This window comes from Phycodurus eques, chromosome 13, assembly GCF_024500275.1.
Source record: "Phycodurus eques isolate BA_2022a chromosome 13, UOR_Pequ_1.1, whole genome shotgun sequence".
Classification (NCBI taxonomy): Eukaryota; Metazoa; Chordata; class Actinopteri; order Syngnathiformes; family Syngnathidae; genus Phycodurus; species Phycodurus eques.
The window spans coordinates 18,051,063-18,076,659 of NC_084537.1; the positions used below are offsets into that span (position 1 = coordinate 18,051,063).

At 41.3% G+C, this 25,597-nt stretch overlaps 2 protein-coding genes across 11 annotated transcripts in view; both read right to left on the reverse strand.

Annotated features, from left to right (window-relative positions):
• The window catches only part of LOC133411384 (receptor-type tyrosine-protein phosphatase mu-like), a 187,102-nt gene extending 170,732 nt beyond the window's left edge, over positions 1 to 16,370 (reverse strand). For all 10 annotated transcript variants that reach the window (XM_061693715.1, XM_061693712.1, XM_061693714.1 and 7 more), the window contains exon 1: positions 15,981 to 16,370. In XM_061693715.1, coding sequence (XP_061549699.1) covers positions 15,981 to 16,056 — 76 coding nt within the window. In that variant the 5' untranslated portion in view covers positions 16,057 to 16,370. The remainder of the gene's footprint in view (positions 1 to 15,980) is intronic.
• Positions 16,371 to 21,585: 5,215 nt separating this feature from the next.
• On the reverse strand, positions 21,586 to 22,485 carry LOC133412020 (leucine-rich repeat-containing protein 30-like). Its single transcript, XM_061694975.1, has one exon. It carries the CDS (start codon positions 22,483 to 22,485, stop codon positions 21,586 to 21,588), a length of 900 nt encoding a protein of 299 aa, XP_061550959.1.
• Between the last annotated feature and the right edge of the window lie 3,112 nt (positions 22,486 to 25,597).

Sequence of the window (25,597 nt, forward strand, 5' to 3'; positions counted from 1 at the left end):
TTCCGGAAGACGTCGTAAATCCAGGAGGAACACAGAAGGGTGAATTATCAGAGGAAATGTCAGCTCCGCCCCCTGGATGAGAAGCCTCGCCGCCACTAATGTGAGCGAGCGTCGCAGGCTGGATTTACATGCCAGGTAACCAGTGAGGTACTGTTTATCACATGGACTGTCACTGTAGCGTATCCATAGGACAACATTACAAATCCAAATAGTCACTTTACACAATTGCCCAGTATAAAGTTTACCCCAATGAACACCTGTTTCATTATGTCATGCTTTCTCACAACCCTGGTTTGAAAACCCTAATTTTATCCTTGCTTAAAACTCTACTTTGAAATGCTAACCCAGGTTTTTTACCCCAACTGAGACATCAAATCCTACCTTGAAACCCCAACAACCCTGGCTTGAAACCCTCATTTGTAATCACAACCCTTGTTGGAAACCCTACTTACAACCCTAATCCTGTCTTGAATCCCCACTTTCAAGCCCTAACCTGGGCATGAAAGGCTAATTTGAAAATTTACCCCTATTGGAAACCCTGAACCAGGCTTGAAATACTAATTTGACATACCTAACACTGATTTGAAACCCTTACTTGAAATCCTATCCCTGGTTTAAACCCAAACGTTGGTTTCAAAACCTATTTTAAAAAACCTGAACTTGAAGCACTAAACTTAGTGAAACCTCAAACGTACATTAAAAAACTAATCGTTGCTTGAGACCCTAATTTGAAACCCCAACCTTTGTTTGAAACCCATACTTTAAACTGTAATTTGAAACCATAACGCTGTCTTTAAATGCGAATATGAAACCCTAAACCAGGCTTGAGCCCTCATTTTCCAACCCTAACTTGAAACCCTACTTTAAAACTCAGATACATTCCATATTTGTATTATTTTTGGAAGAGGACTGATTCCCAATCTGAATTTTGCCACTTTGAAGCAGGTATTATAAAATCCAGCCTTAGTGGAGATATCACAGTCCCATTGACGAAGAACTTTCACCCTGCTGACAACGAGTTGGACGATTAGAATAAAATTGCAGACCGCTTTTGGTGTGGGTCAAATTGCCAGTAATGATGATGCATAAAAAGCATTTGACACGTCTTCAGGAAAATTGCCCACGCGCCATAAATACGGTTAGCACTCTGGCAGAGAATAGGCAAAGCGACACATCACTCACCACTCAATTGTGACGAGACAAGGGTGCTAAAATTGACATTTGAACTAGCGGGGCCGGCCTTCAAAGTGAAACACCTCATTATCTCCCAGGCAATGAATGGCGCATGAACGCATTCACCCCCAAAAATATTATAATTAATAAGGCTAAGCCTATTCTTAATCCATTTTTTTGGAGTCAGGTGCCTCGGGAGGAGCTGGGCCACCTTTGGGGATTGCATCCAATTAAAAATGTGCCGCTCAAACTTAACCGACCAAGCCCGCCTCCTTGCCGAGAAGCGGCGTTCTACCTCCCAGTTTCATCTCGTGGACAAGAAAATCATGTATTTTCTTGTTGTCACCGCTGAGTGGGTCTCTAATTACGCACTTGCACATAATCTGGTATGGAAATGTCTACTGCCTTCTTTCATGTGCACATGTAGAACAGGCGAGGATCACACATACACACACACAAACACTGGGCCGCTTGAGTAAACCTCACTTGGTGTCATGCAAGTTCAAGTGGGTCAGTGCATGCACTTCATATACAACATTGAGGACCAGAAAGGGCCTTAAGGGACAAACAAGCTTCGCCAAAGACGCACGGTGGTCAGGAGTTACCTTCCAATCTTAGGATGCGAGTTTGTGATGTGACTTTCAAGTCAAAGAACATGGCTGACAGATATTGTCAGATAAGCACCAGGCTTAACGTATCGGATATGTGCCAATGTGGCTGCAGTTTAAACAGATTAGCGATGTATGCACCCATACTTTCAAAACAAATGAATGGTCCATTCTCTCACAATGGCAATGACAATTCCAACGATTGTCATGGAGTTGCTAACGCTCACGGCTGCCTTGACATCTCCCATACATCAAAACGCAGGAGATTCTTCTTCAGTCTTTTCTTAATGTTATTTGTTCCTTTGTGTAATTATCGGTGAAAAAAGACACTGGAGCACTGACACATTGCACGTCAGCATGTACGAGGCGCGGTGGTCAGTGACTACACGTCTGCTTATTAGCGGGGATGTGACAGGAGGCGGCCGGGGCACGGACGCCTCGGCGAAACCGCGAGCCCGACTAATTGGTGCCACCGCTGCGGCGGGGATTGAGCAAGGCGCTAACCAGACCAGCAGTCTGGACCTCATACCAGTAAATTAAGCCCCGTCATGTTCATTTGTAGAAGAGAAGAAGGGAAGGACGTGAATCAAAAGTCTGCAAATGCAAAAACTCCCAGCCGGTCATCCAAAGGTTGATTTGTAGCAGAACCTTTTTTTTTTTTTTAGCCTCCTCATGACAACTTGTGAACTTTCTTTCCCATTTATGTCTGCGATGTCAGCCATATTATGCAGTGGCGGTTCTGGGGGAGGGGCACACATCCCACATTCCAAAAACATGCATGTTAGGTTAATTGAAGATTCTAAATTGTCCATCAGTGTGAATGTGACTATGAATGGTTGATTGCCAAATGTGTCAAGCAACCAGTAAAAATAAATAAATAAATAAATAAAAAATAAAAACAAGCAAAAGATTGAAATACAACTGTAGAACAAAGTAGAAGGTAAAAATTAAAAACAGCAACAGTAAAAATGTAAACCAAAAATTCATAAATCTCTATCTTTTGCCATACTTGCACAACAATTACTGGCTGTGTTCATGATAATATTGTATCGCGTGTCACAGAATGCTATTATGCCATTAAAAACTAAAAGACCTCCGCCAATGCTGAACTTTGAAGAAAAAGAGATTCACAATGCCATTTTTATTCCACGGTAGACTGATCCATCAGTGTCAAAAAGACAACTATCCTTCATACAGATCAGCAGATAAAGATGAGATGAAATGATGTAAAAAGCTCACATCACGATTATAGTGAGCAAAATGATCATATCAGTATTAGTATCATTTGGTAATGGGTGCAAGTGGCACGAGTCTAAATATTAGGTACACTTGTACGATTTGAGTAGAGCCAAAGCAGGAATGCTGAAAATATAAAATCTCTAAAAATATATTTAAAACAAAAAATAAAAAAATTTTCACCCTGCTGACAACGATAAAAAAATACATATTTGGACACAAGCTTGGCATTTTTGATTCACAAATACAATTGTCATGTAGGCAATGTAATACTCCAAAGCACTGTATGCACCTCATTGTTTTTATTGGTAAACTGTTTCGGCACCAAAATGCAACGGGTTAAAATATTTGTGAGTTAACCAACAAAACAAGACAGGAATTCTGATGTACATATTTAGCATTTATTTCTGTGCATAAGGGTGGGTAATGCTCCCCTCCCCCAAAAGACCCACAGGTGGTGTTGAATTGGTTGAATAACTCATTGTGGTAATCCGGACCATGGAAAGCTGTTTGCAACCCTAAACCTAACAGAGCCTTAAAACATCTAAAGTCAACAGTTTTCTCAAGCCTCATGTTGTAAGTCAGCTAAAAATAAACACTACATTTTATTAAGGTTAACTGTGGTGTGAACATTCTCAAAAAGCTGAGCCTGCCACCTTATCCAAGACAACAAATTGTCACCAAGGTAAAGACATGTAAGAGGATCATTTACATCCATAAAAAAAATAAAAATAAAAAAAAAGAAAATTGGGTTTCAGGTGCAAATCCAGCTCTCGTCGCCAGCCTCTTTGTCTGAATAAATTTGACTGCCTACCGGAATCCTATTATGACTAATTCCACATCAACATCTACTAGGAACGGCAATAGGGAAATCTGTGGTTAGCCCGGGGACTCGCTCAAAGACTTACATGAGGAAAGGAAAAGATATATTTACATTTGAGTCAAGCCGAGGCTCCAGCGGCGGGTTAAATAGAGGGAAAAAATATTCAGAAGGGACTTCAAAACACTTTAGCTTTTGGGGAGCACCAAGCAAAATATGATGGTGCTCTCAAAAGGCCATTTTAACGGCTTTCTATTATGATATGTGACACTAGAGTGTGGCAAAACAAACTAAGTCTGGGAGCTATCCACACACAAAACCTACAAATTATTGAGTCATAACCTAAACCATCAAGTGAAAACATAAAATTATAAAGGGCAAAACAAAAATTCATTCAGTAAAACAATAAATGTGAAGTAAAAAAAAAAAAAAAAAAAAAGTACAAACTGGAGCGAAAAAGCACAAATTAAGGAAAAACTAAAAAGTTTTTAAAAAAATAACTAAAGTAGTAATTATGTGAATGTGTTAGAAAAAAAGAACAAAAATAATTAAGTAAAATGAAAAAAAGAAAACTATTATCTGACATTAAATTAAAACATACTACAGTAAAACATTAAGTAAAAATGCAAAACGCACAAAGTGTAAACGTAAAGCTCTAATAAAAAGATTTTAAAAATTGTAAAAAAAAAAAAGTTAAGAAAATGTATGCAATTAAAATATAAAATATCAGTAAAAAAAATGGAAAAAAATAATTATTTGAAAATTTTAAACCAAACCGTATTATGGTAAAACTAAAAAAAGTTTTACCATAATACGTACATGTATTATGGTACACATAGAAACGTCATATTTCAATGACATGTTTGGTATTCATGATCTCTTTCGACTTGAGTAACAATAATTAATAATAATTAATTAATAATTTATATATTTTTTATTTATATATAATTTATAAATATATACCACTGTCAGTAGTTGTAAAATTAAATGTATTTGTCATTTCAATTGGAGTTTATCTTACTTTAAGATACATTAGATGACAAAAAAGACACTAAGATAAATGGAAAACTTCGGTAAAAATTAAATCCTATAAAGTAAAAATCTAAAACAAAGTAAAAACGAACTATATTAAGTTGCTGGCGTCATTAGGGTTTGCCACAGGGAGTCACTTGCATAACTTATTTTGTCATGGTTTTTAGTAAGTAATAATCAACAATGTGTCAAGTAAATAAGTAAAACAAAGCAAATATGAAAAGTGTGTTGAGTAAAAAGGTAAAACAAGCACACAAACTAAGACTGGAGGAAGGTTAACGCTGTAATAGTGAAGAATCCCGTGACGTCACCTTTCAGACCCTCTTCAGTTTTGTTTACGGAGATGCATGTTCCGAACGCAAATGTGTTTTCAACTTTTTTTGGTCCCTCCCCACTCATGCCGCACATCACATGACTCCGGCAGCCCTGTAATTTCTCTGCGTGATTACAGGGTGGGAGTGGAGCATTGGGCCAAACATCATCTTTCCTTGGTTATTGTTTGGCTATGCAGCTGGTGGTTGCCAATGAAGGGCGCGACAGAGGCGAGAGAGTGAGAGTTGGCGCATTTGGCAGTGCCCTGTTTGCTCAGCCAGGCTAACCAAAATTAACTTGACACTGGTGATGTCCACCACCAGCATTATGAAAGCATTCAGGGCTTAAAATAACTGCTCACAAATTAATGGCACAGCAGACTAACTTGTAATAAAGAATGTTGCCTTTCATCAAGTGTTGCCTGTTCCTGCGCTTTGTAATTGGGATTGAGCCGGAAACCAATGATGGCAATCAAAGCAACGAAACTTCTCTCTTTCTGTTACAAGGGTATCATGACAAGCTCACGTTCTTCCCATATTATTATAGATTATTTAAAAGTCGCTGTATCGTGACTGTAGACTGTATCGCGAGAAAAATATCACAATATGAGGGGTTAGGGTTTAGGATTTAAGGTGACAGTTTTGTGGTTAAGGTTACCGTTTCTCGGTTAGGGTTTGGTTCAGTTGTGCAACGTGACGTGGTGGGTCAAGATTAGGTTTACGGTTTAGTGGTTGCAGTTTCACACAGACAGGGTAATGAGTGAGGTTAAGTTTAAGAAATTAAAGCTCTATGCCTCGAGATAGAGTAGGAACGGGCACAGGTTTGATAGTTTTTCCAAGTCACATTGGTCTTAAATTCATAAGATTTAAAAATTAAAAGTTTGAAAAGACATGATATAAACATTCCAAAAATGTCTTGGTCATACATCGTAAGTACATATTTAAATTATCCATCCATCCATCAATTTTCTGATGGATTTAAAAGGCGCAGTCTCAGTTACGTGGTCTATTTCTGTATTTAACACATACATAAGGCGCACCGTATTTTTGGGCGCAGGCATGGTAAAACATCCATCCATCCATTTTCTGAGCCGCTTCTCCTCATTGGGGTCGCGGGCGTGCTGGAGCCTATCCCAGCTGTCATCGGGCAGGAGGCGGGGTACACCCTGAACTGGTTGCCAGCCAATCGCAGGGCACATACAAACAAACAACCAGTCGCACTCACAGTCACACCTACGGACAATTTAGAGTCTCCAATTAATGCATGTTTTTGCATATTACTATTCCATTTGGTCGAGAAACATTTCAGAACATCATTGGCATTTAACACCTATCAGAAGTGCATGAAAGGTTTGTACAGGGGTACCTTCTTGACTTACAATTTCCCCAATTTACAAGTTTGTCGAGTAACGTGCTGTCGTTGGTTGATTTTTTTTTTTCTTTGAGTTGCAAGCCAAAATTTGAGTTACGAGCAACCTTCCGAAACCGCTCGAGCGAAGTGAAAAAAAGAGCAGACTTGCAGTTGCTAATACACTTTCAGCCGTTTGTTGAACAGTACAAACAGTCAAAAATGCAAATACAAAATGAAAACGCTAGGAAAGAGATACAATAAGCCAAAACTCACGTCCAGGCGCCCAACTAAGCATCCATGTCCACATACATTCATCCTACACTACAACTGTTGTCATTGTGACTTGCCTTGACCTAACATACAAGAATAAAACCAGTTTATTCTTTGCATTCTCTTTCATTACGTTTTATTAGATATTTCTTTATAAAAAAAAAAAAAAAAAGGTAACTAGAAAATGGTGATGTTTTTTTGTGGGTCTGGAACACAATGGCATTTCAGTTCATTTAAATTTTGATTTGGAATACAAGTAAAAGGAGTAAAGAGCTTAATCACTAAACAAATTAAACTCACAAGTCAAGGCATCATTGTAGTAGTGAGAACAGCAATAGCACAGCGGTGAAGCCTTGTGGCACTCCGCATTAGAATGTGACACGGTTAGCAACATAAACAAAATAAATACACTATTGGTGCCTAATCATTGGGCCACATACACTACAGTAGCTTGCGTGACATCCCTGAGGCATTAATTTGTCGTGGGACCCGCCTTTTGCAGATAAAACAGCATCAAATCTTCTCATATTCTACAAGATTTGGGGATGCTCCTGTTTTGCCCTTGTAGGTTCGGATCCAGCTGCTCCTGTTAAATTCATGCCAGAGGAGGTTTGGAAACGTGCGGTCATTGCGCTGGGCAAGGGTTGGTGAGTTTTACGAAGCATTCCGTGACTTTCTGCAGTCTGCCCATTTTGCCGGAGTGTTGCTGTTGTTCCACAAATCCTCACAGTCATCTCTGTATGTTTTACATTTAATGTTAAACCAACATGTCTACTATTAGGTTTCATTTAGCTTTTGACAATAAATAGCAAAGCATGACAACATGTTGACAAAGATTGTTATGACAGTGCTACCATTTCATCATTTTACAATGAAAATCAGCTTAATGGTATTCAACTGATATTCACCAACAAATTAATTAGACTCAATGCGATGACATATACATTTATTTGTCAGTTAATTTTCCAAGGTTGTCTGCACAACATATTACAAAGAAGAGTTTCACAACTTTTATAGTTTTTAACTTGGGAGCTGTGCTATGTGAAGTGGCGGTACAAGAAATAAATCTGCCATCCAATAAACAATGCTATCAAAATACATGTTGGCACCAGCGAGGACATCATGATTGTCGGGTGAGCGTTTAAAATTTACCATAATGTATATACATTTGTAACATTAGCCATTACATATCATATTGAAAGTAAAGTGCACTTTTTTCACAACCCCCAAGTACCGGTACACGATGTGACAAAATATTTTCATTTTCCTTATACCCATGTATAATAGGCACTATCGATTTTTGTAAAAAAGTGTATTATACATGAGAAATTATGGCAATTCTATTTGTTTTATGTTTAAGCGTCAACTTTGAGTGGCAATAACGGCTTAAAGCAAACACTGTATCGAATCCTTCAATGTGTGTTGTAAAAATTGAACCGCCACCATTTTAGGGTTCGTAACTCAAGACAAGTAAATCAGCCAAACTGACAGCTCATATCTTGGAAAAACTCAGAAGTCGGGTCACTCACAAATCGAGGTACCACTGTACAGGAAACAACACTATCTTAACTAGGGCACTCACAGTACTGTACCATATATTGGGCAACTCGCCATTACCGACTGATCAGTTGTTAACTTCCATTACCGCGTATGTCGATCTACATGTTTCTCTCCATCATGAGAAGTCTCACCGCTTTCTCCAGCTATCAACCGGTGGTCAACACTCACGACACCTCCGCTAAAAGAGCATTTTTTAAGGCATACTAGCGTGTAACCAAAAGCTACATGCGTTAGTTTTTGCAGAAAATAGTTATTACGTTCTACAGAACAATTCACAAGGAGATGAGTTTGCGAATGGTGAATTGCTGTACTATTAGATATTATTGAAGTTATTAAGGTGAAATTAAGTAATGTGAATTTAGTGATCTACTGGACAAGAGGGCAATAGGTTCACATGGTGAACAAGCTTGTCTGAGGGTCATCAACATTATTAAACCAGTACATATTGTTTCTATCATTTGCTTGTTTTATTTTGTTTGCTTTTGTTTTTGTTTCCAAGGGCTCAGGAGGTGGGACCATTAGAAGCATCCCTGAAGAGCCAGTCACATGGAGGACGAGGAGCCTGGACAGAGGCTGAGGTTTGGGGTCTGTTTACAGAACAACTGTCTAGTGTCTACAAAATAGACAGCACAACACGAGCAACTGGAGTATAATCAGTACTGTTGGTCAATTATGCTTCATGTGTGCCCTCTCACACAAATGTATGATTTCCCCCCCCCTCTCCATTACTCAGAGGCCCTACTGAGGCTCTATTCATCCTTGGGGGATGGCTTCATTATTGAACAGTTAAACGGTCAATAGGTGGAGCGCCGGGCGGCCTTTTTAGCACAAGGGCAAACGGCCCAGTGCAAATGGATGGCGAGCCAGCGAGACCCTAATGCATTAATGAGCGCGTGTGACGTGCGCTAATGTGACTGCAACAGATTCACGCTGACAGGAATGGAGGATTTTGCCCCTGGTTACACTCATGAGTGCACGCCCCCTACGCGCACGCACACACCCAGGCGAGCACCCCCTCCTCACTTAGCCCAGCGGATGGAAGCGGTGCCGGCATGTTCACCTTGCCTGCCGCCGGAACCTTGACACACGCTTAATAAATAACAGGAGACAAGGTGGAACAAGCAGTAGCGGCACCCCCCCACACCGCCCTACATACACCCCCTCAGTGCCACTACTTGCAGCGCCACAGTTAACAGCAACACTGGCAGCTTTGGCAAGTCGCCTCCCAATACAGATTCAGCACAGCCTTTCGAAAACTTTTTAAGCCACATAGCCACTTCAACATCTAAAAAAAAAATGGCATACTCACTCTGATACACACACCCTCATTAGAAAAGTAAATTTAAAATCAACTCATCAAAAGGAATCATGTTTAATCATGCTAAAAAGTTCAAATGCCATAAAACACCCTTAACCAATTTGTTTAAAGTCCCTATATAGTGAGAATAATGTCTAATAATGTAAATTTGACACACCACAGAGTGTCGTTAACAAGCCTGCCTAATTTGAATGAATAAAACAATCAGATGAGGAATCAGGAAAGCCATGTAATAAAGCCACTGACATTCAATTCGAGCCATGCGGTAAGTCAGTGTCATTCACAGCTTGTTTCTTAGCTGTATTAGCAACGTGAAAAGATTCCCAAAAATGCTAATCTGTGAAAATGCAAAGTCTGGTTGGAATGGCAACTTCAACCTGAGTCAATACAGCAAGAATTTTTAAAATTGATGATTGGTCATGTACTTTAGTCATCAATGAGTTTTTAAATGAATTTATTTGTCATAGCGGATTTTAGAGGAGTTTGAAGTTTGCATTCCATGTTTTTTTTTTTATTCCACCAAGATGGCAGCCAGTTGTCATGTTGCTAGTTGTATATCTGTAAATAAATAATTTTGCCATCAAAAGCCCTTTCTCAAGTGTTGTTTTTGTTGTTTTACAGTTGCAGGCCACACAAAAGAAGAAAAAATATTAGCGTCACAGTCGCTGTTCTGCTCACAATGTTTCGTTTTACAAAAAATTATGTTATTCCGCTTTTGGTCAGAAACTTGTGTTTTTTATTAAACCAACGCATGCTGATCTACTGCTGATTAATAAAGAACGGAAAAAGCAAGAAACAAGAGAGTCTACTCTTTCTTTTGGTAGGTTTGTTATTTATACTGTCACAACATTCTGTCGGTCTTGAAAGTTCATTCAAAACGTTTTAAAATGTTTGACAATGTGTCGAACTCTGCTTTGCAAATGGCTGGCAGTGAATGAGTTAATAATGCGAAACATGATCAAACATCGGACAACAGACTTTCCCTACCTTTTTAAACCAGACACCACATTCAACATACCGACAAAGATGGAGCACTCCCTTTAATATTCTCAGTTAAATGGGTTCTTCCTCCTCCTGGTCCTCACCATTAATAACAATAGAGAGCCTTAGAGCATTAATTAGTGCATTTATCCTCAATGCGAAGCCACCTATGATGCACACAGGCGTGATTGGCTGCATACCAACTTGTTTTTCCCACCACATTTTTTTCCTTACGTGTGTTGACGCAATCGCACAATTGTTCAAGCGTGCCTAGCAGACACACAAACAGTCCACACGCCGCTCGCTTCATTACACTGCCCCTGTGTCAGCCTGCGTGCAATTCATTAGTTTTCAGCCCCCTTCCTTCCTCCCTCCTCACTCCGTAATTAGAGCACCTCTGTTTGTCCGGCATCCTTCACTCAGCCGCATCATCTCAAGGCCAATTATCATTCCGCGGCAACAGCTCCCTCATAACGCCGCCGCCTCGAGAGTCGACTTCAAAACTATTACGGCCTCTCAAGAATGTAAATAAAATGGCTGGCAAATCAGCGGCTAATGATCGAATGTGGAGTGGCACCCGCGGGACCCGTGAGATGAGGACTGATGAGTTTGTGCCACACTTGCTCGGTAGAGCTCAGGATGGGCTGGGTTTATTTTACACCACCACAGCTATTTTTGGAAGGGTTTTTTTTTTTTTTTTGTGTGTGTGATAGTGCTTCACTTCATAGCAACTTCACATTCTCTGTGGCTCGTTTTTTTCCCCCCCTTTTCAATGCAATAGAATGGTCGTAAAATATGGAATTCAATCCAAAAATATGCCTGTAAAGTCACACCCTAAACAAGCTGCTGTATTGATAGGGACAGAAAGTAAACATGAAGTGACCAAACTTCAGCGTGGGACTACTTTCAAATATATTTGATGGGTCTCTTTTTCTCTTAATTCCAACATTCCGGTCTCCCCAATGCTTTGACTGCATAGGTCACAGTGATGCGGTGACCTGGTTTAAATTTGTCATCTATGCAGTTTGATCCATTGTATGCAATAGCCGATGAAAGGCAAAGGACAGCAAAATGAGCTGATCAATTTCAGGTGTCGTCATGACATAGTTAGGCTTTTCATTATTCAAGTACATATCCACTTTGTGGTTGGTACCCACACTCAACTCTACTGAGGAAAATGCCTGAACGACAACACAACTGTATCTTATGCAAAGCTTAAACTTGTACTTTGCATCACCTGCCAACCTCAGAGGAGTTGACGAATAAATGGCTTCAACGAATTTTGGGAGAAATTCCTAACACAAATCCTGTTTACATCTCTACATCAGACCATTTGGGCGACAATTCCATTACAACATGCTGGCAATTTTTTGACTTGAGTTCGTTGTCACATTTCTGTGGGGCCAATTATACATTACTCGTGCACTCACTGTAGTTGTCTCGCCACGCTGCACTATTTGCATATCTGTTGTTGACCAATACCGGCCACTCATGCCAGAGTAGCATCTGCTCCATTTGCACACTGATTGAGGAGTATCTACAACATTTGCACAACCAACATTGTCCCTGATTATCGCACTACTCGTCACTTTAAACTGCATACACTCCTTGAAGTCTCGGCGCCCTTTGCACAATGGTCATTGCACCGGACTATTGCAATATTAGTCATTCGAACTGCTCTAAGTGCTAGAGGACTCTGCATCTTTTTGCACAATTGTCAAAATAAATACATAAAATGTACCGGCATTACCAGATAACTAGCAACCCTTTACTGCTCAGTGACTGTTTTTTTTTTTTTTTGTCAATGTCTATATGTCTCAAAAGTGTTCTCTGTCAATTGACTGTCTGTTGTCGTACTAGAGCGGCTCCAACTACCGAAGACAAATTCCTTGTGTGTTTTTTGGACATACTTGGCAAATAAAGATGATTCTGATTCTGACAAACCAGGTGGGACTTCGCCATTAGTTTCTGCTCTTTGCTACCAAGTACTGAAATCCAAAATTGCTTAAGTCAAAACACAACTCACGCTTTAATCTTTTGTTTGGATTTGCTTCCATCGCACGCAACTCATGGCAGTTTCCTCATCCTGCGTTTTTTTAAAACTTCCAAACTAATCCCCCTCAAATCCAATTTTTATATCCGGACCTTCAAGCCACAACACACTCAAATTGGGACTGATGAGTATATGATTCCCCCCAACCCCCAAGATTACAGGGCTGTTTGTCATTCAAGATGGAGGCATCAGACACTAGATAATATGCAAATGTGCCATATTTGCATTCTGGGTGTTTTTGTTGGAATTCTCTGAGTGGTTAAAAAAGCATAATGCTCCCATCAATCAGTCATCACTTCAAAAGAAGTAAATAGCAGCACTTAGCATTTGAGAACTTGAAGTTTCTCCGCAGAATTTGAAATCAACCGGTTACAATCAATCTCATTTTTTTTCCAGGGGTGGGAGTCACACCACTCACGCTGCATTGGGCGTAAACCCCGCTTTTCGCCGGCTTCATTACCATCATAATAAAAGTGTCTGAGAAGCAAAGTTACAGAAGAATGTAGACACCTCACTGGCTGCTTTGTAGTATCATCAATTCTCCAACATGGTTAGTGAGGGGGTGGGGGGTGGGTTATAAAAATCATGCATATTTAAATTAATTCTGCACCAGGACTCACAAAAGGAAACTGCCATCCGTCAGGACACCTTGCGGAAAAACTCTATTAAATCCGAGTCAGCTGGGAACTGGGAAAAAAATGAGTGAGGAACTAAACGATTGCTTCCAATTAAGTTGTTTATCTCACCGAGGAACGTCTGTGCCGCTTTTCTTTAGTCCGAGTGTGCACGCCAATCAGGCCCGACTGACTGAGTCGCTCAGGAATGACGAGCTGTGCTCGGCACATGGTTCGTCCAAGGAATAAGGATGGGCAACGTAACAAAATATGTCTCTCTGGAATTTCATGTGTTGGGTCCCAAGAGATATACGTATACGTTATATACGTAGACTAGGAAATTAGTTATATCCCAACTGCTGAAATGGGTTGTTGTACAGATGGAAAAGGGAAGCAAGCAAGTTTATAGTGCATTAAAGTTACACTAACAATTAGTTAACACCCAACCAGGTGTGCCACCGAAGTAGGCTGTTGTAGATATATCAAAAAGCAAAGCAGCAAAATTTGGTGTAGAACTATTGTGAACCAATTTAAATATCACTACTACTGAATACTTGGCAGCAGAAAGCAGAGTGTGCATTTACTCCAGACCTGCATAAACAGGTTGCTGTAGATGAACTAGTCGAAACAGGAAGTAAGGAAGGAGAGTTTAATGTAGGATTGATGTTTTTTAAAACAATTGGGTACAAGTGCCACCAGTGTGCTGCCTAAGCAGGCCACCTTATACATCAGAACAAAAACTAAACAGGAAGGGACTAGAGATCGGTGGTGGATTAATGTGTAAAGAAAAATGTGTTTCAGTATGTAACATCAAAAATCAGAGTACACAATAATACAAGCCAGTACAGTACAGTTTGCTTCCTAAACTGTCAGCTGTAGGGATCGAAACACCCAAGGAACACAGTTTCTTATGGGACTATTTTTTTAACATGGATTTCACATCTTGGCAACAGAAAGCAGAGTACATAGTACAACCTCAAACAGTTTGCTTCCTAAACAGGCTGCTGTAGACATTGAAACAGGAAGTAACTAATAAAGGAGCAAATTTTGGTGCTCGGACATTTTGAAAAAAAATAAAATAACACTACTTGGCAGCAGGAAGCAGAATATGCAATAGTACAAACCCAACCAATTTGCTGCCTTGATGGGCTGCTGTTGACATCATAACAGGAAGTTAAATAAAGAGGAGCAAATTTTGGTGCTAAATTAATTTGGGAAAATTGGTTTCACTATTTGGAAGTATGCAATTATTACAGGCCTGCCTAAACGGACTGCAGGACAGATGGAAAAGGGAGGTAACTAGTATGGGAGCAAAATTTAGTGTGGGATTATTTTGTGAAAATGGATTTGACTACTTTCCAGGAAAAAGCCGAGTAGATCGTTTATACAAGCCCAAACAGTCTGCCGCCTAAACGGGCTGCAGTCGCAATCCAAACAGCATTTTTTTTTTTGACTGGACATCCCTGATAGAGACATAAGAGGAAAAAACCTTTCAGGGGGGAAAAATGGCCGTCGTCGCGCGGCAGAGAAAACCAAGCCTGACACAACGTGATTTATTGTTGTTACCGGGGTCGGGGGGGGGGGGTGACAACAATTTCAAGACAACTTCCAGGGACTCAAACTAGGGAGAGAGAGGGTTTGAGGGGCCCAAGTAGACCAACACACTGTGCGTGATCTGATTAGCACATGAGCTGTTAGTACGTTCCCTCCATAGCAAACACTCTAGCCTGACGCGCAGCTAATCCGTCACCTCACCGGGGAAAGAGTGAAACCCATTGATTTTTTCCTCTTTACATATTTACACACACACAAACTTGGGTGCAATTAGTAGGGCGTTTATCGACGGTTCCTGCACCACCGGGGAGCCCACGCTGTTAAATCGCTGCACCCTCACTGATTTTTTTGGCCACATAACCAAATAAATAGAATATTTCAAGAAAGAATATTATATGATTCAGCAAGACTGTTCAAAGTTTCCATCTGATCTGCATCTTCTCTATCCACTGATGCTGCTGCATAAGTGTGCAATACTGCCCCCAACAGTACCCCCGAGGTAGCGCTTGTTGTAGTCAGTCAGCCAACTTTTAAATATGAGTTTAGGGGGTGGGGGAACAAAAATTGATATTTGGGAGCTAAATCGATGAGATCCGTCCTCCATTAGTGCTCATCAGCGGGAGAACAGATTAATGTGCTCTTCTGCTGTCAATATGTGCTGTTTAGGGATCCTCAGGCGTTACATTTACTGAACATACCCAAAACTTTCTCACCCCCACCAAAAAATCTATTTCGCATGAATTTTATGAGTTAGACTGTCATAATAAACACACATGACATTAAAACAATCCGAGAAACACATTTGTTACCTGAAAGGGTGATTTAAACGTTTTCGCTAGCTGTTTAGCCTTCTTATTCTCGCAGGTGACAGTCGGGACACTGGAACCTTTGAGGTTAATCACATTATACATGGTAACTTATAAAGGTAAAGTTAGACACACACAAACACTGAACTCCCTCAACCCGGTTACCGTACGCGGCAAGGTGGTCGCACCTGTTCGGAATCATTCACATATTGACAAATCATCTTTTTTTTTTTTTTTTTTTTTAATTGTATTTTTTTTACGGCGACCGTGATGTATCCGACGCTTCCACTTACCTTTAAAAACTTCTCCGTGGGCAGAGAGCAGAAGAAGCGTGATGGCGGCGAACCACCAACCGACAACTTTATCCATGTCGACGGCGCCTTGGCGACCGCGGCTTTGGCAAAACTCAACTCTTCGGCGCTTGTCTCACAACTTGGACGGCTTGAATCCTTAAAAAATAATCATAATAAGAAAAGAAAAAAAAGAACCTCCTCGGTCGTCCTTCTTGTCTTTTTATAGCGGGCTGTCGTCGCCCCAGTGCTGCTGCTGCTTCCTCACTCCACGGCTCCGCGTCCACACTCGTCGGAGGACTGAGTGAGTCCTGATTGCACACTTGCGCGTGGATGGAGTGAGTGGTGCCTTGCCCGCTGTGTGCGGGCCGTGTAGCCGAAAGAGGGCGTGTGTGAGCGGGGTAGACGGAGGAGCGAACCGCGCCCCCACCACCACCACCACCAGCCGACCTCTGCTGGGCGAAACCCTTCAGGTAAACCAGGCTGGTTTGAACAGTTGTGAACCCCTTTCAGACCAAATATCAATTATACTTGACGTCATTTTGCTATTTTACTCAACTTTCACATTTGTATTGGCGTTTTTATGAGCTATTTAGCTTTAGGTTCGATCAAATCTATTCCTGAAAATGGCGTCTTCTTCACAGGGCTACACACCTGTTGGTCGTCAAGCCATAAAATAATCATGAGGGGGGAAACGTACAATAAATAATTTTGTTTAGTAGCTAATCCATATCTTTATATGCTTAAATACGATCAACTTAACTAAAACCATCAGTTAAAATAACTATTTTAACTTGTAATGGGCTTTACTTTGTCTTGAACTTGTGTTGTGTATGAGGGATAGTTTTCTTTCAGCTGAAATTTCAGGATAACCCTAAAATATACTACAATGTTTAGAGGTTAACTTAATTTTACCTTTTTATAAACGTTTGAATGCACATGTCACACTGTTGAATGTTTCAGTACTTTATTTTTTGCACACCTTGCTGGTCTCCAACAAGGAGCTTAAGCGCAAAATTCTGAACAGGAGTATGAATGAATAGACCAAAACATTTACAAGAACAAGGTTGCAATTTGGTGATAACACTTTGTGACACTCTTAAACTCACAGGCCACTTCCCTTTGAGAACATCCTGTTTAAAGCCTTGCAATGGCAAGTTACTGGTATGTAATCTGTTGGTAAATCATAATAGAGGCCATGAAGCAGTATTAAAATGATACCTCTATTCAAAGTGTCAATGAAAACTGAGCATTAACTTTGTAACGGTGGCATTTTTAACACAGCATCTCATGTTTTTCATATGCTCAGGCTTTTGTTTTTTAGATTTAAAGTAATGATTGAGGACAAAACATCAACTTTAAGAGCATGCCCATATTGATACCGAAGATGCTGTGGACACGAGGCCGACATGATTTGTCGTTGTTTTGGCCGCCGCACTGTCATGCCTACAGCCCTTAAATGACCAAGAATGCACAAAAATACCAGCTCGAGCACAACCGCCTGCTTTGTGGGCCACACTGACCAACATCCTGTGCAGCTGAACCACTGATATTGACATCAATGTCATAAAAATCCATACTCCTTCATCATACCGCCACCAGCAGCAGGGACGCAAATCCGTTAAACAGACATGATGTGGTAAATGAGAGGTAATAGTTGAGTGTAACTCTTGTGTTGTTTGTTGATAGGCGCCACGTGAGAGGGGTTCCTTGGTGTCATGCAACGCAGTGGCACAGTTTCACACCTTAAACAACAGGGAGGCTTGCTTTTTAATTATCCTCCTTGATTGTCAAAGGCTCTGTGTGGTATTGATTAGCTGTCAAAAGGCACCCAGCAATGATATTATGTTTTTACACAACTTTAAATTTGGGCCTGTCAATACGGCCTTAAAACAATATCTAAGATTATATTTATTTATGAAAAGCTAAAAAACATCCATCCATCCATCCATTTTCTGAGCCGCTTCTCCTCACTAGGGTCGCGGGCGTGCTGGAGCCTATCCCAGCTATCATCGGGCAGGAAGCAGGGTACACCCTGAACTGGTTGCCAGCCAATCGCAGGGCACATACAAACAAACAACATTCGCACTCATATTCACACCTACGGGCAATTTAGAGTCCCCAATTAATGCATGTTTTTGGGATGTGGGAGGAAACCGGAGTCCTCGGACAAAACCCACGCAGCCACGGGGAGAACATGCAAACTCCACACAGGCGGGACCGGGGATTGAACCCCGCTCCTCAGAACTGTGAGGCTGACGCTCTAACCAGTCGGCCACCGTGCCGCCTAGCTAAAAAACAGTAATTTTAAATTAAATGAATAAATCATCCTGAAAAATATGCTTGAATTGATCAATAACATTGATTAATCACCCAGCCCTGCCTTCAATTAGGCATTCATTGACATTTTTTAGTTGATTACACAAAATAATTTCTATTAAGTTGATCTAAAAATATATATTAATGCTCTGAAAGTAGTATAATTTGTAGTTGAACTCTCAAAAATTCCTCAAGTCAAACAAAACACAGAGTTCACACTATCACTATGTGTGACATTGGCATGTGTTGCTTTTTTGGGGGGACTTTTATGGGTTTTTGGAAATGATGATGATAACTATAGAACAGGAAATGTAGCGACCTGTGACATAGGAAAGGATCTGAGACAGGCTGCATATTTGTTATGGCAATCATCCAAAGTTACAATGAGTAAACAAACAAATGGAAAAACAGTAAGTACGGCGTTAACCAAGCGTGCAGCGCGACCATGTATGCTTCTGCCACAAATTATTTTACTTTCGTTGTACGCCTTACATAACCAAAATTGGGTAGTAACGTCCTAAATTTACTCCGTTACATTTACTCTTGTAACTTTTGTACTTGTGCAGAAAAGTTTTAATGCGACATACTTTTAGCGTAGTTTTGCTAAGAGGAAACTCTACTTCTGTTACATTGAGCCACATTCCGCTTTTGTTTTTTTATCTGTTATTGTTCTGTTTTTTCAGAGAGCTTTCTATCACATAACTATGTTTCACCAATCCAACGTAACCAATGCTGACAACGTTTGACAAGCAGTCACATGATAACACGGCTCTCGGGGTCACACAGAAGGAAAAGCTTTAAAGCGACTCATTTACCTGAAGTGTTGCATGGCAGAAACAATTAAGGGTTTCCTTCCATTTGATCTATGTTTACCTTACAGACCACAAAAATCATGTCTCTGCCCCATGATGTCCACATTTCCGCCTACAAGAACTCAATTTCAAACTCTTGCTATTTCACATGTAAACAAAGAAAATTAAATGAGGACCATTTCTTGTTAATGCATTTGCCTTAATTAGTTTTTTTAAAATAAAGATTTAGTTTAATCTCGTTAAAGTCATATTGTTGATCAATGTCTGAGTTTCTATTTTATATTTGTGTTTGTTTGACTTTCATGCTCAGATTGAAAAAGATGGTGGAGATGAATCAGTACTTGAGGAGTTAGTTGGAGGACTACTTTGTACTTGAGTCATTAATCTGAGAGAGACAGACAGAGAGAGACAGAGACGGAGAGAGAAACTTATGTAATAACCAGTGAACTCCGGCAGAGGTCACTTTTCTGCCTTTGCTACCAGTGCCCTGGTGCTAAACTGATAGCGAAGACTGGAGAATCTTGGAAAGTTTATATTGTATTGATAATATATGTACAGAAATACATAAATTAGTAATAATATAATCCTGCTTGTGAGCAAACACGGGGATAAAAACATAACGTCTGTGCCAGATTCGCTACAAGAGTGTGGAATGTGACATAAAATAACCAAGCAAATAAGATTTCAATTCTTTAATTTATTATAATGCCCTAAACAAATACCGCCAAAAAGTGTCTGGTGTTCATTTTATATACACATATAAGAATTTTGTAGGAGCTTGCACCATAGTTAATCCATTTTGGTTAGAAAAAAAGTGACAATGTTTCTTGGTGAATCCATGTTTTTGCTGCAAAATACACTGCATGTCCGCCTAGAATGCAGGTTTTTTTTTAGGGGAAGTAACTTACTACGAGGATAGAGACTCATGTTTTAGTATGAGGCCCCACTAAATCTTTGTGCTGGGCTGATGATCCAAATACGTGATATAAAATTTGCTATTGATATCGATTAATAACACTGTAATGAGTTTGTTACCGTCGCTTCAGTTTTTCGTCTGTATGCACTACTGCAATCTCATCAAATATAGCTGATAACACCTTACACCTTATTGTATTAAAACTGAACAAAGTACCGGTAAGTAGAGCAATAATGACCCTGTATGTACTTGGAATCGCATCACAAAAACACGTAAAGGTAATTAGAAGTCATTCAGATTTAGCAATTTGATGATGCATCCACCTTTATTTTGAAAGAATATTATTGGATGCGATAATTGCCCTTTATCGACTTGGACTCACATCACAGAAACAGAGGCCCTGGAAATTCCTTCAGCGTTAGCAATTCAATGATGCAACCACTTATAAATGTTAACAAGTATGGTTATCAGTATTATATCAATGTTACTTGCTCGTTTTTCCTTGGTATTAGATCACAACAACACTTAAAGTCATGAAAATACATTCTAATTTAGCAATATGACCTATATAAAATAGGGTATTGGTGATACTACTGCTTTTACCTGCTATTGGATCAGCACTATTGCAGTGTAGCATGACACTACAAAGTCCTTCATGTCAACAACTTCACATTTTAACGCTTATTTACATTTAACTTCCCAGCCCAAGCAACTGTATCACTGACATTTCCATTACGTACTAAAGCAGTAGCGGCACGGTGGACGACTGGTTAGAGCGTCTGCCTCACAGTTCTGAGGACCGGGTTTCAATCCCCGGGCCTGTGTGGAGTTTGTATGTTCTCCCTGTGCCTGCGTGGGTTTTCTCCGGGCACTCCGGTTTCCTCCCACATCTCAAGAACATGCATGGTAGGTTAATTGAAGACTTTAAATTGCCCTTAGGTGCGAAAGTGTGGGCAAATGGTTGTTTGTTTCTATGTGCCCTGCAATTGGCTGGCGACCAGTTCGGGGTGTACCCCGCCTCTCACCCAAAGATAGCTGGGATAGGCTCCGGCATGCCCGCGACCCTAGTGAGGAGAAGCGGCTCAGAAAATGGATGGATGGATACTAAAGCAGTAATTTTAGAATCTTCCCATAATGCATCTCACACTGGACGTCTTTCTTGTCTGCTTCTTGTTGCATAATTTTTCCCTTTCTGCTTCACTGTTCTTTCCACTGACTGATCCCTATGACCTGAATGCAACAAACTGTGTGTGTTAGCTGCCACCCCACCAACCACTCACCACTAATCAGCCTCCAAAAGTGGACCTGTGAATTTTTGCTTCCTCCTTTTAACCCTTAACTGCGGATTACGCTCACAGACGTACTCTGCATAGCGTGCATGGCGGCGGTTTGTAGGTGTTTATTTACAGCCAACGACACTTAAAATCTATTTGTGTGCCGCAAGATGCCCTGTGATGTAATACTGATAGTGGAATCTGTGATCGGGCGGGTATGTGGTTGGCGTGAGCGCCCGTGTGTCCGGCATCGACTGGGTGCCAGCGTCACACTCGTTGGTGGGGCCTCACGTTGGTTTGAGGTAGTTATACAGGGAGCTTAGTCCTCCTTGCAGTACCTCCTGAATGGGCTTGAGCAGGGGGTTATGTATAATATGGAGACCCTTGTCCAAAGGGTGGCAGGCCAGCTTCCTGAGCCTGATCAGCAAATACATCTCCACCGGCACGTTTTGCAGTTCATTGAAGTCCACATTGAGTAGTTCTAAGGACTCCAGGAAGCACAGGGTCTTAGGCAGTGTGTGGATGCTGTTCCCCTCCACAATAAGGATCTTGAGATTGACCAGGTCCTGGATCTGGTCGGCGATGGTCTCCAGGTGGTTGCAAGCCAGGTGGAGGAAGACCAGGCCCTTCATGCTGTAGACGCAAGTAGGGATGTGCGCAATGCGGTTGTGGCTCAGGTTGAGCTTGGTCAGGCTGCACATGGCTGCCAAACTACCGGGCAGGCCACTAATCTGGTTGTTGGCCAGGCTGAGCACCTCCAGACAGGTGCAGGAGCCGAGCTCCTCGGGCACCTCGCTCAGGCGGTTGCGGCAAGCGAAGAGCACACGCAGCTTCTTCAGGAGGCCGATCTCTGGCGGCAGGCTGGTCAGGTTGTTTCCCCACAGGTTGAGCACCACTAGGTTGTCCAGGGTACTGAGGGCCGGTGGCAGCGAGCAGAGGCAGTTCATAGAGAGGTTGAGCTTTTGCAGCTCGCGAAGCTCCCACAGCTCGGTGGGGGCATCGTCAAGACCACGCATAGCCAGGCTCAGGGTGCTGTAGCCAAAGTGTACCGTGGCGTGTCTGCGGATTCTCTCGGCGGCTGAGGACAGGCTGGTCTGGTCGCTGCCGGCACTTCTCCGGCCTCCTTGGATCACGCTCACCTCGCTCAGCTCCTTGTTGGAGAACGCGCGAGATTGCTTCCCTCCCATCGCGACGAGCCGTCCGCATGTGATTACTTAACGCTGAGTTGTTGCTCTCTGGACAGCATCAGTGTTAGCTCTTTCCTGAGCTAACACACCACTGCGGGGGGCTTGCGGATAGTTTGCTGGTCACAGACAAAGTGCCTGTCTTACAGGGTTTCATTCCCCAGCTGGCCCTGTCACTTGTCAGGTCCACAGATAGAACCGTGCTCCCCACCCACTCTGCAAGTGGGGGTGTTCTGTGTCAATGCCATAACCTTAGACTCAGACACGGGGCACACACGCTACATGTCAATTTGCGTACTTGTGTTGATCTTTTCACCCCTGTCCCTTGGGAGGGGGGACTTTTGATTTAAGGCACAACATGTGACCGGACGTAATCTCCTTTGTCCGCTCTCTCAGCCAGGGCGGATGTTCTTCTGCTGCGACTTAAACTTGACACCAAGGATGCAGAGGGAAAAGTAACACTTCTCAAAGGCATTAACTGAGCCCCCTGTGCAGACGTGCGACACGGAACATTCCGCTAAGCTTCCCGGAAATTTCGACCGCAGGGCAATGCGTCTTCCATCTGGTCCCTAAAGGGCAACTCTCACCCTCGCAGGTTTTGGGGGAAAAGTAATCTCCTGAAGCCAGTTTCGCCTTGCAACAGGAAATTTGGGAAAAATGTCGATCATGAGAGCCAAGAAAAAAGAACCCATGCCTGAAAAACACAGGATGTCTGGCATTTTAATTTGAAGCGGCCACTTTAGGGTAATTTCGGCCATTACCATTGGACCTTCACAAACCAACTTGTCCTTGAGATTTTGTCCACTTGCAACTAAATATGAGTCCTGGATGGATGGACGATACTAAATTGCAAAAAGTTTTCAACAATACGTGTAGGCGGAGCAAGGCAGAAAGATTTGATGACTCACCATGAAACACTAAACTCTTAACAACTCAACTCCACAAGGTTTGAGCCAGAGCCGGAGGACTGCTCTTAAGGTTTTAAAAGTGCCCCCTACTGTCAGAAGATGCCATTACGCCACTCACTTCTTGCATGGTTAGGTGTTCTAATGTTTACCTCAGAACGTGTCTAACCGTTATTAATAATTAATGTTCTTTGGCAAAAGTTGACAAAGATGATTCTCGCATCAAGAGAGGTCACTCATCATGTTATAGAACTTTTAAGGTTGTTCGACGTGACTTGTTCCAATTTTCCAGCAGACGTTACAGAACGGAGGCCGCACTTAACATTGGCCTTAGTCATCATTTCTGGCGGTGCTTGGTAATCAAAAGAACTTGGATGACAGTTAGCAGCCATCTCCAACTCCAGAATACTTGCCGCATCGCCTCCCAGCTACATCAGCACTTCTGAGTGGCAGCTGGAATATTGACTTTGCTGAATTGGACATTAGAGACGGTTGGAGTGCGCGGCAGCTTGTCACAGCTGGGCGTTTTAAAATAAATGATCAGTCTTTTTATAATGCCATGTCGGCGAGTAAAAACTGTGAGCTTATGCCCTAAAATCACAATACAGCCCAGTGGTGATTAGGAATCAAGGCCAGAGGAAAATGGTTATTTAATGAATATTTCTATATTTTAGAATAGTGATTCAATAGTGGCATTGATTTGAATAAGTCAACAATGTTCATCGTCCTAACAGTGCTGTTTTTGAAATCTCAGGGCCCAAACGCCAGGTGGTGTGAAGATACTTTTGGATTTCATCCATCCAGCCATCCATTCATTTTCTGAACCGCCTCTCCTCACTTGGGTTTATTATGAAACACCTTTTTGGGGGGGGTCAAAATATGCCTGAAAACTTTTTATTTTTTATTATTATTTTTAAAGTGATGTTATTCTGGTAATCCAGAAAATGACCCCTCAAAAGATAGTGTTCTGAAGAGTGTTAATTACCTCAGGACACCAGTTTCACCAATCAACATGGAATTCGGTGGACATGTCGATCATAACCAGACGGTCAAAAAAGTCTCAAGGACGCATGCTGGAAATTAAACAAGAATAGTGCTTTTTTGCTTTGAAACAGCCATTTTGAAGAATTCTAGTGCTTGTACTTTGACAGACTACTGATGGGAAATTCACTAAATGTGCTTCAATTTGCAAGTATCTTCGACATGCCACCATTGCTGGCAGAGCAGAAAGGTTTGACCAATATCAGGATTCACCATTAAAAAAAGGGGGATACGAAGGTTTGAACATAATCACTGCTTGCAGCTTTATTCTTAGGACAAATGAATTTCCTTTTTCGAGGCCTCAAAATGCCCAAAAACTCATACATTTTTGCAAGTGTTTGTATCCTCGTGAAAAACGATGGCGTCTCTGTTTTTTTTGCCTATGCCATCGGAGCATGGGTACAAAGTTTGATGATCATTTTATGAAAGAAAAGAAAGGTTGCAAGGTTCTGCTCATTTAACAATATTTACTGTATGTTGTTTGTACTGCATCATACTGACAGCTGTTTCTAATATTTTGACCTTTTCGTGTGTCTAAAAAAAAAACAGCTGCATTAATTAACATACTGTTAAGTATAAATATCTCTATTTACTGTTAAATATAAATATCTCTGACATTGCCAATCAAAACTGAGCAATCTCTTTATTTTGACCATGTGTCGAAATAACAAAAAAAACAGCCGCATTAATAAATGTACTGTTAAATATAAATATTTCTCTGACATTGCCAATCAAAACTGAGCCTTCTCTTTGCGTTGAGGCAGAATTGTTGTATTTGCTCTCTTCTGTATTGGATCGTTTGTATTGCCTGGTGCATCGCCAATGGGTAAGACCACGCGCAGTCATTATGGCACTACATAGCCGGATAACCCTTCAAAGAAGATAATTTTTGTCACCCTGGAGGGTGTGCAACTGTGCCGGTTCTCATTTCGGCGCTAATGACACACTGTATTAAAAAGCTGTCTCACAAATGCAGGAGGAATGGTAGATCCCATTTTACGGTCATTTAAATGTCAAGCTGTTTTCGCACATCTGTTCCTCCGGGGTGTGAGAAAAAACACATGCATGGGATAAAAGATGTGTTTTTAATGAAGAGTAATGAACCCAGTGGTCGCGTTACGGCGACAACGCGTGTCATCGTGACATCTCTCCCGGCGTTGACTGAGCGC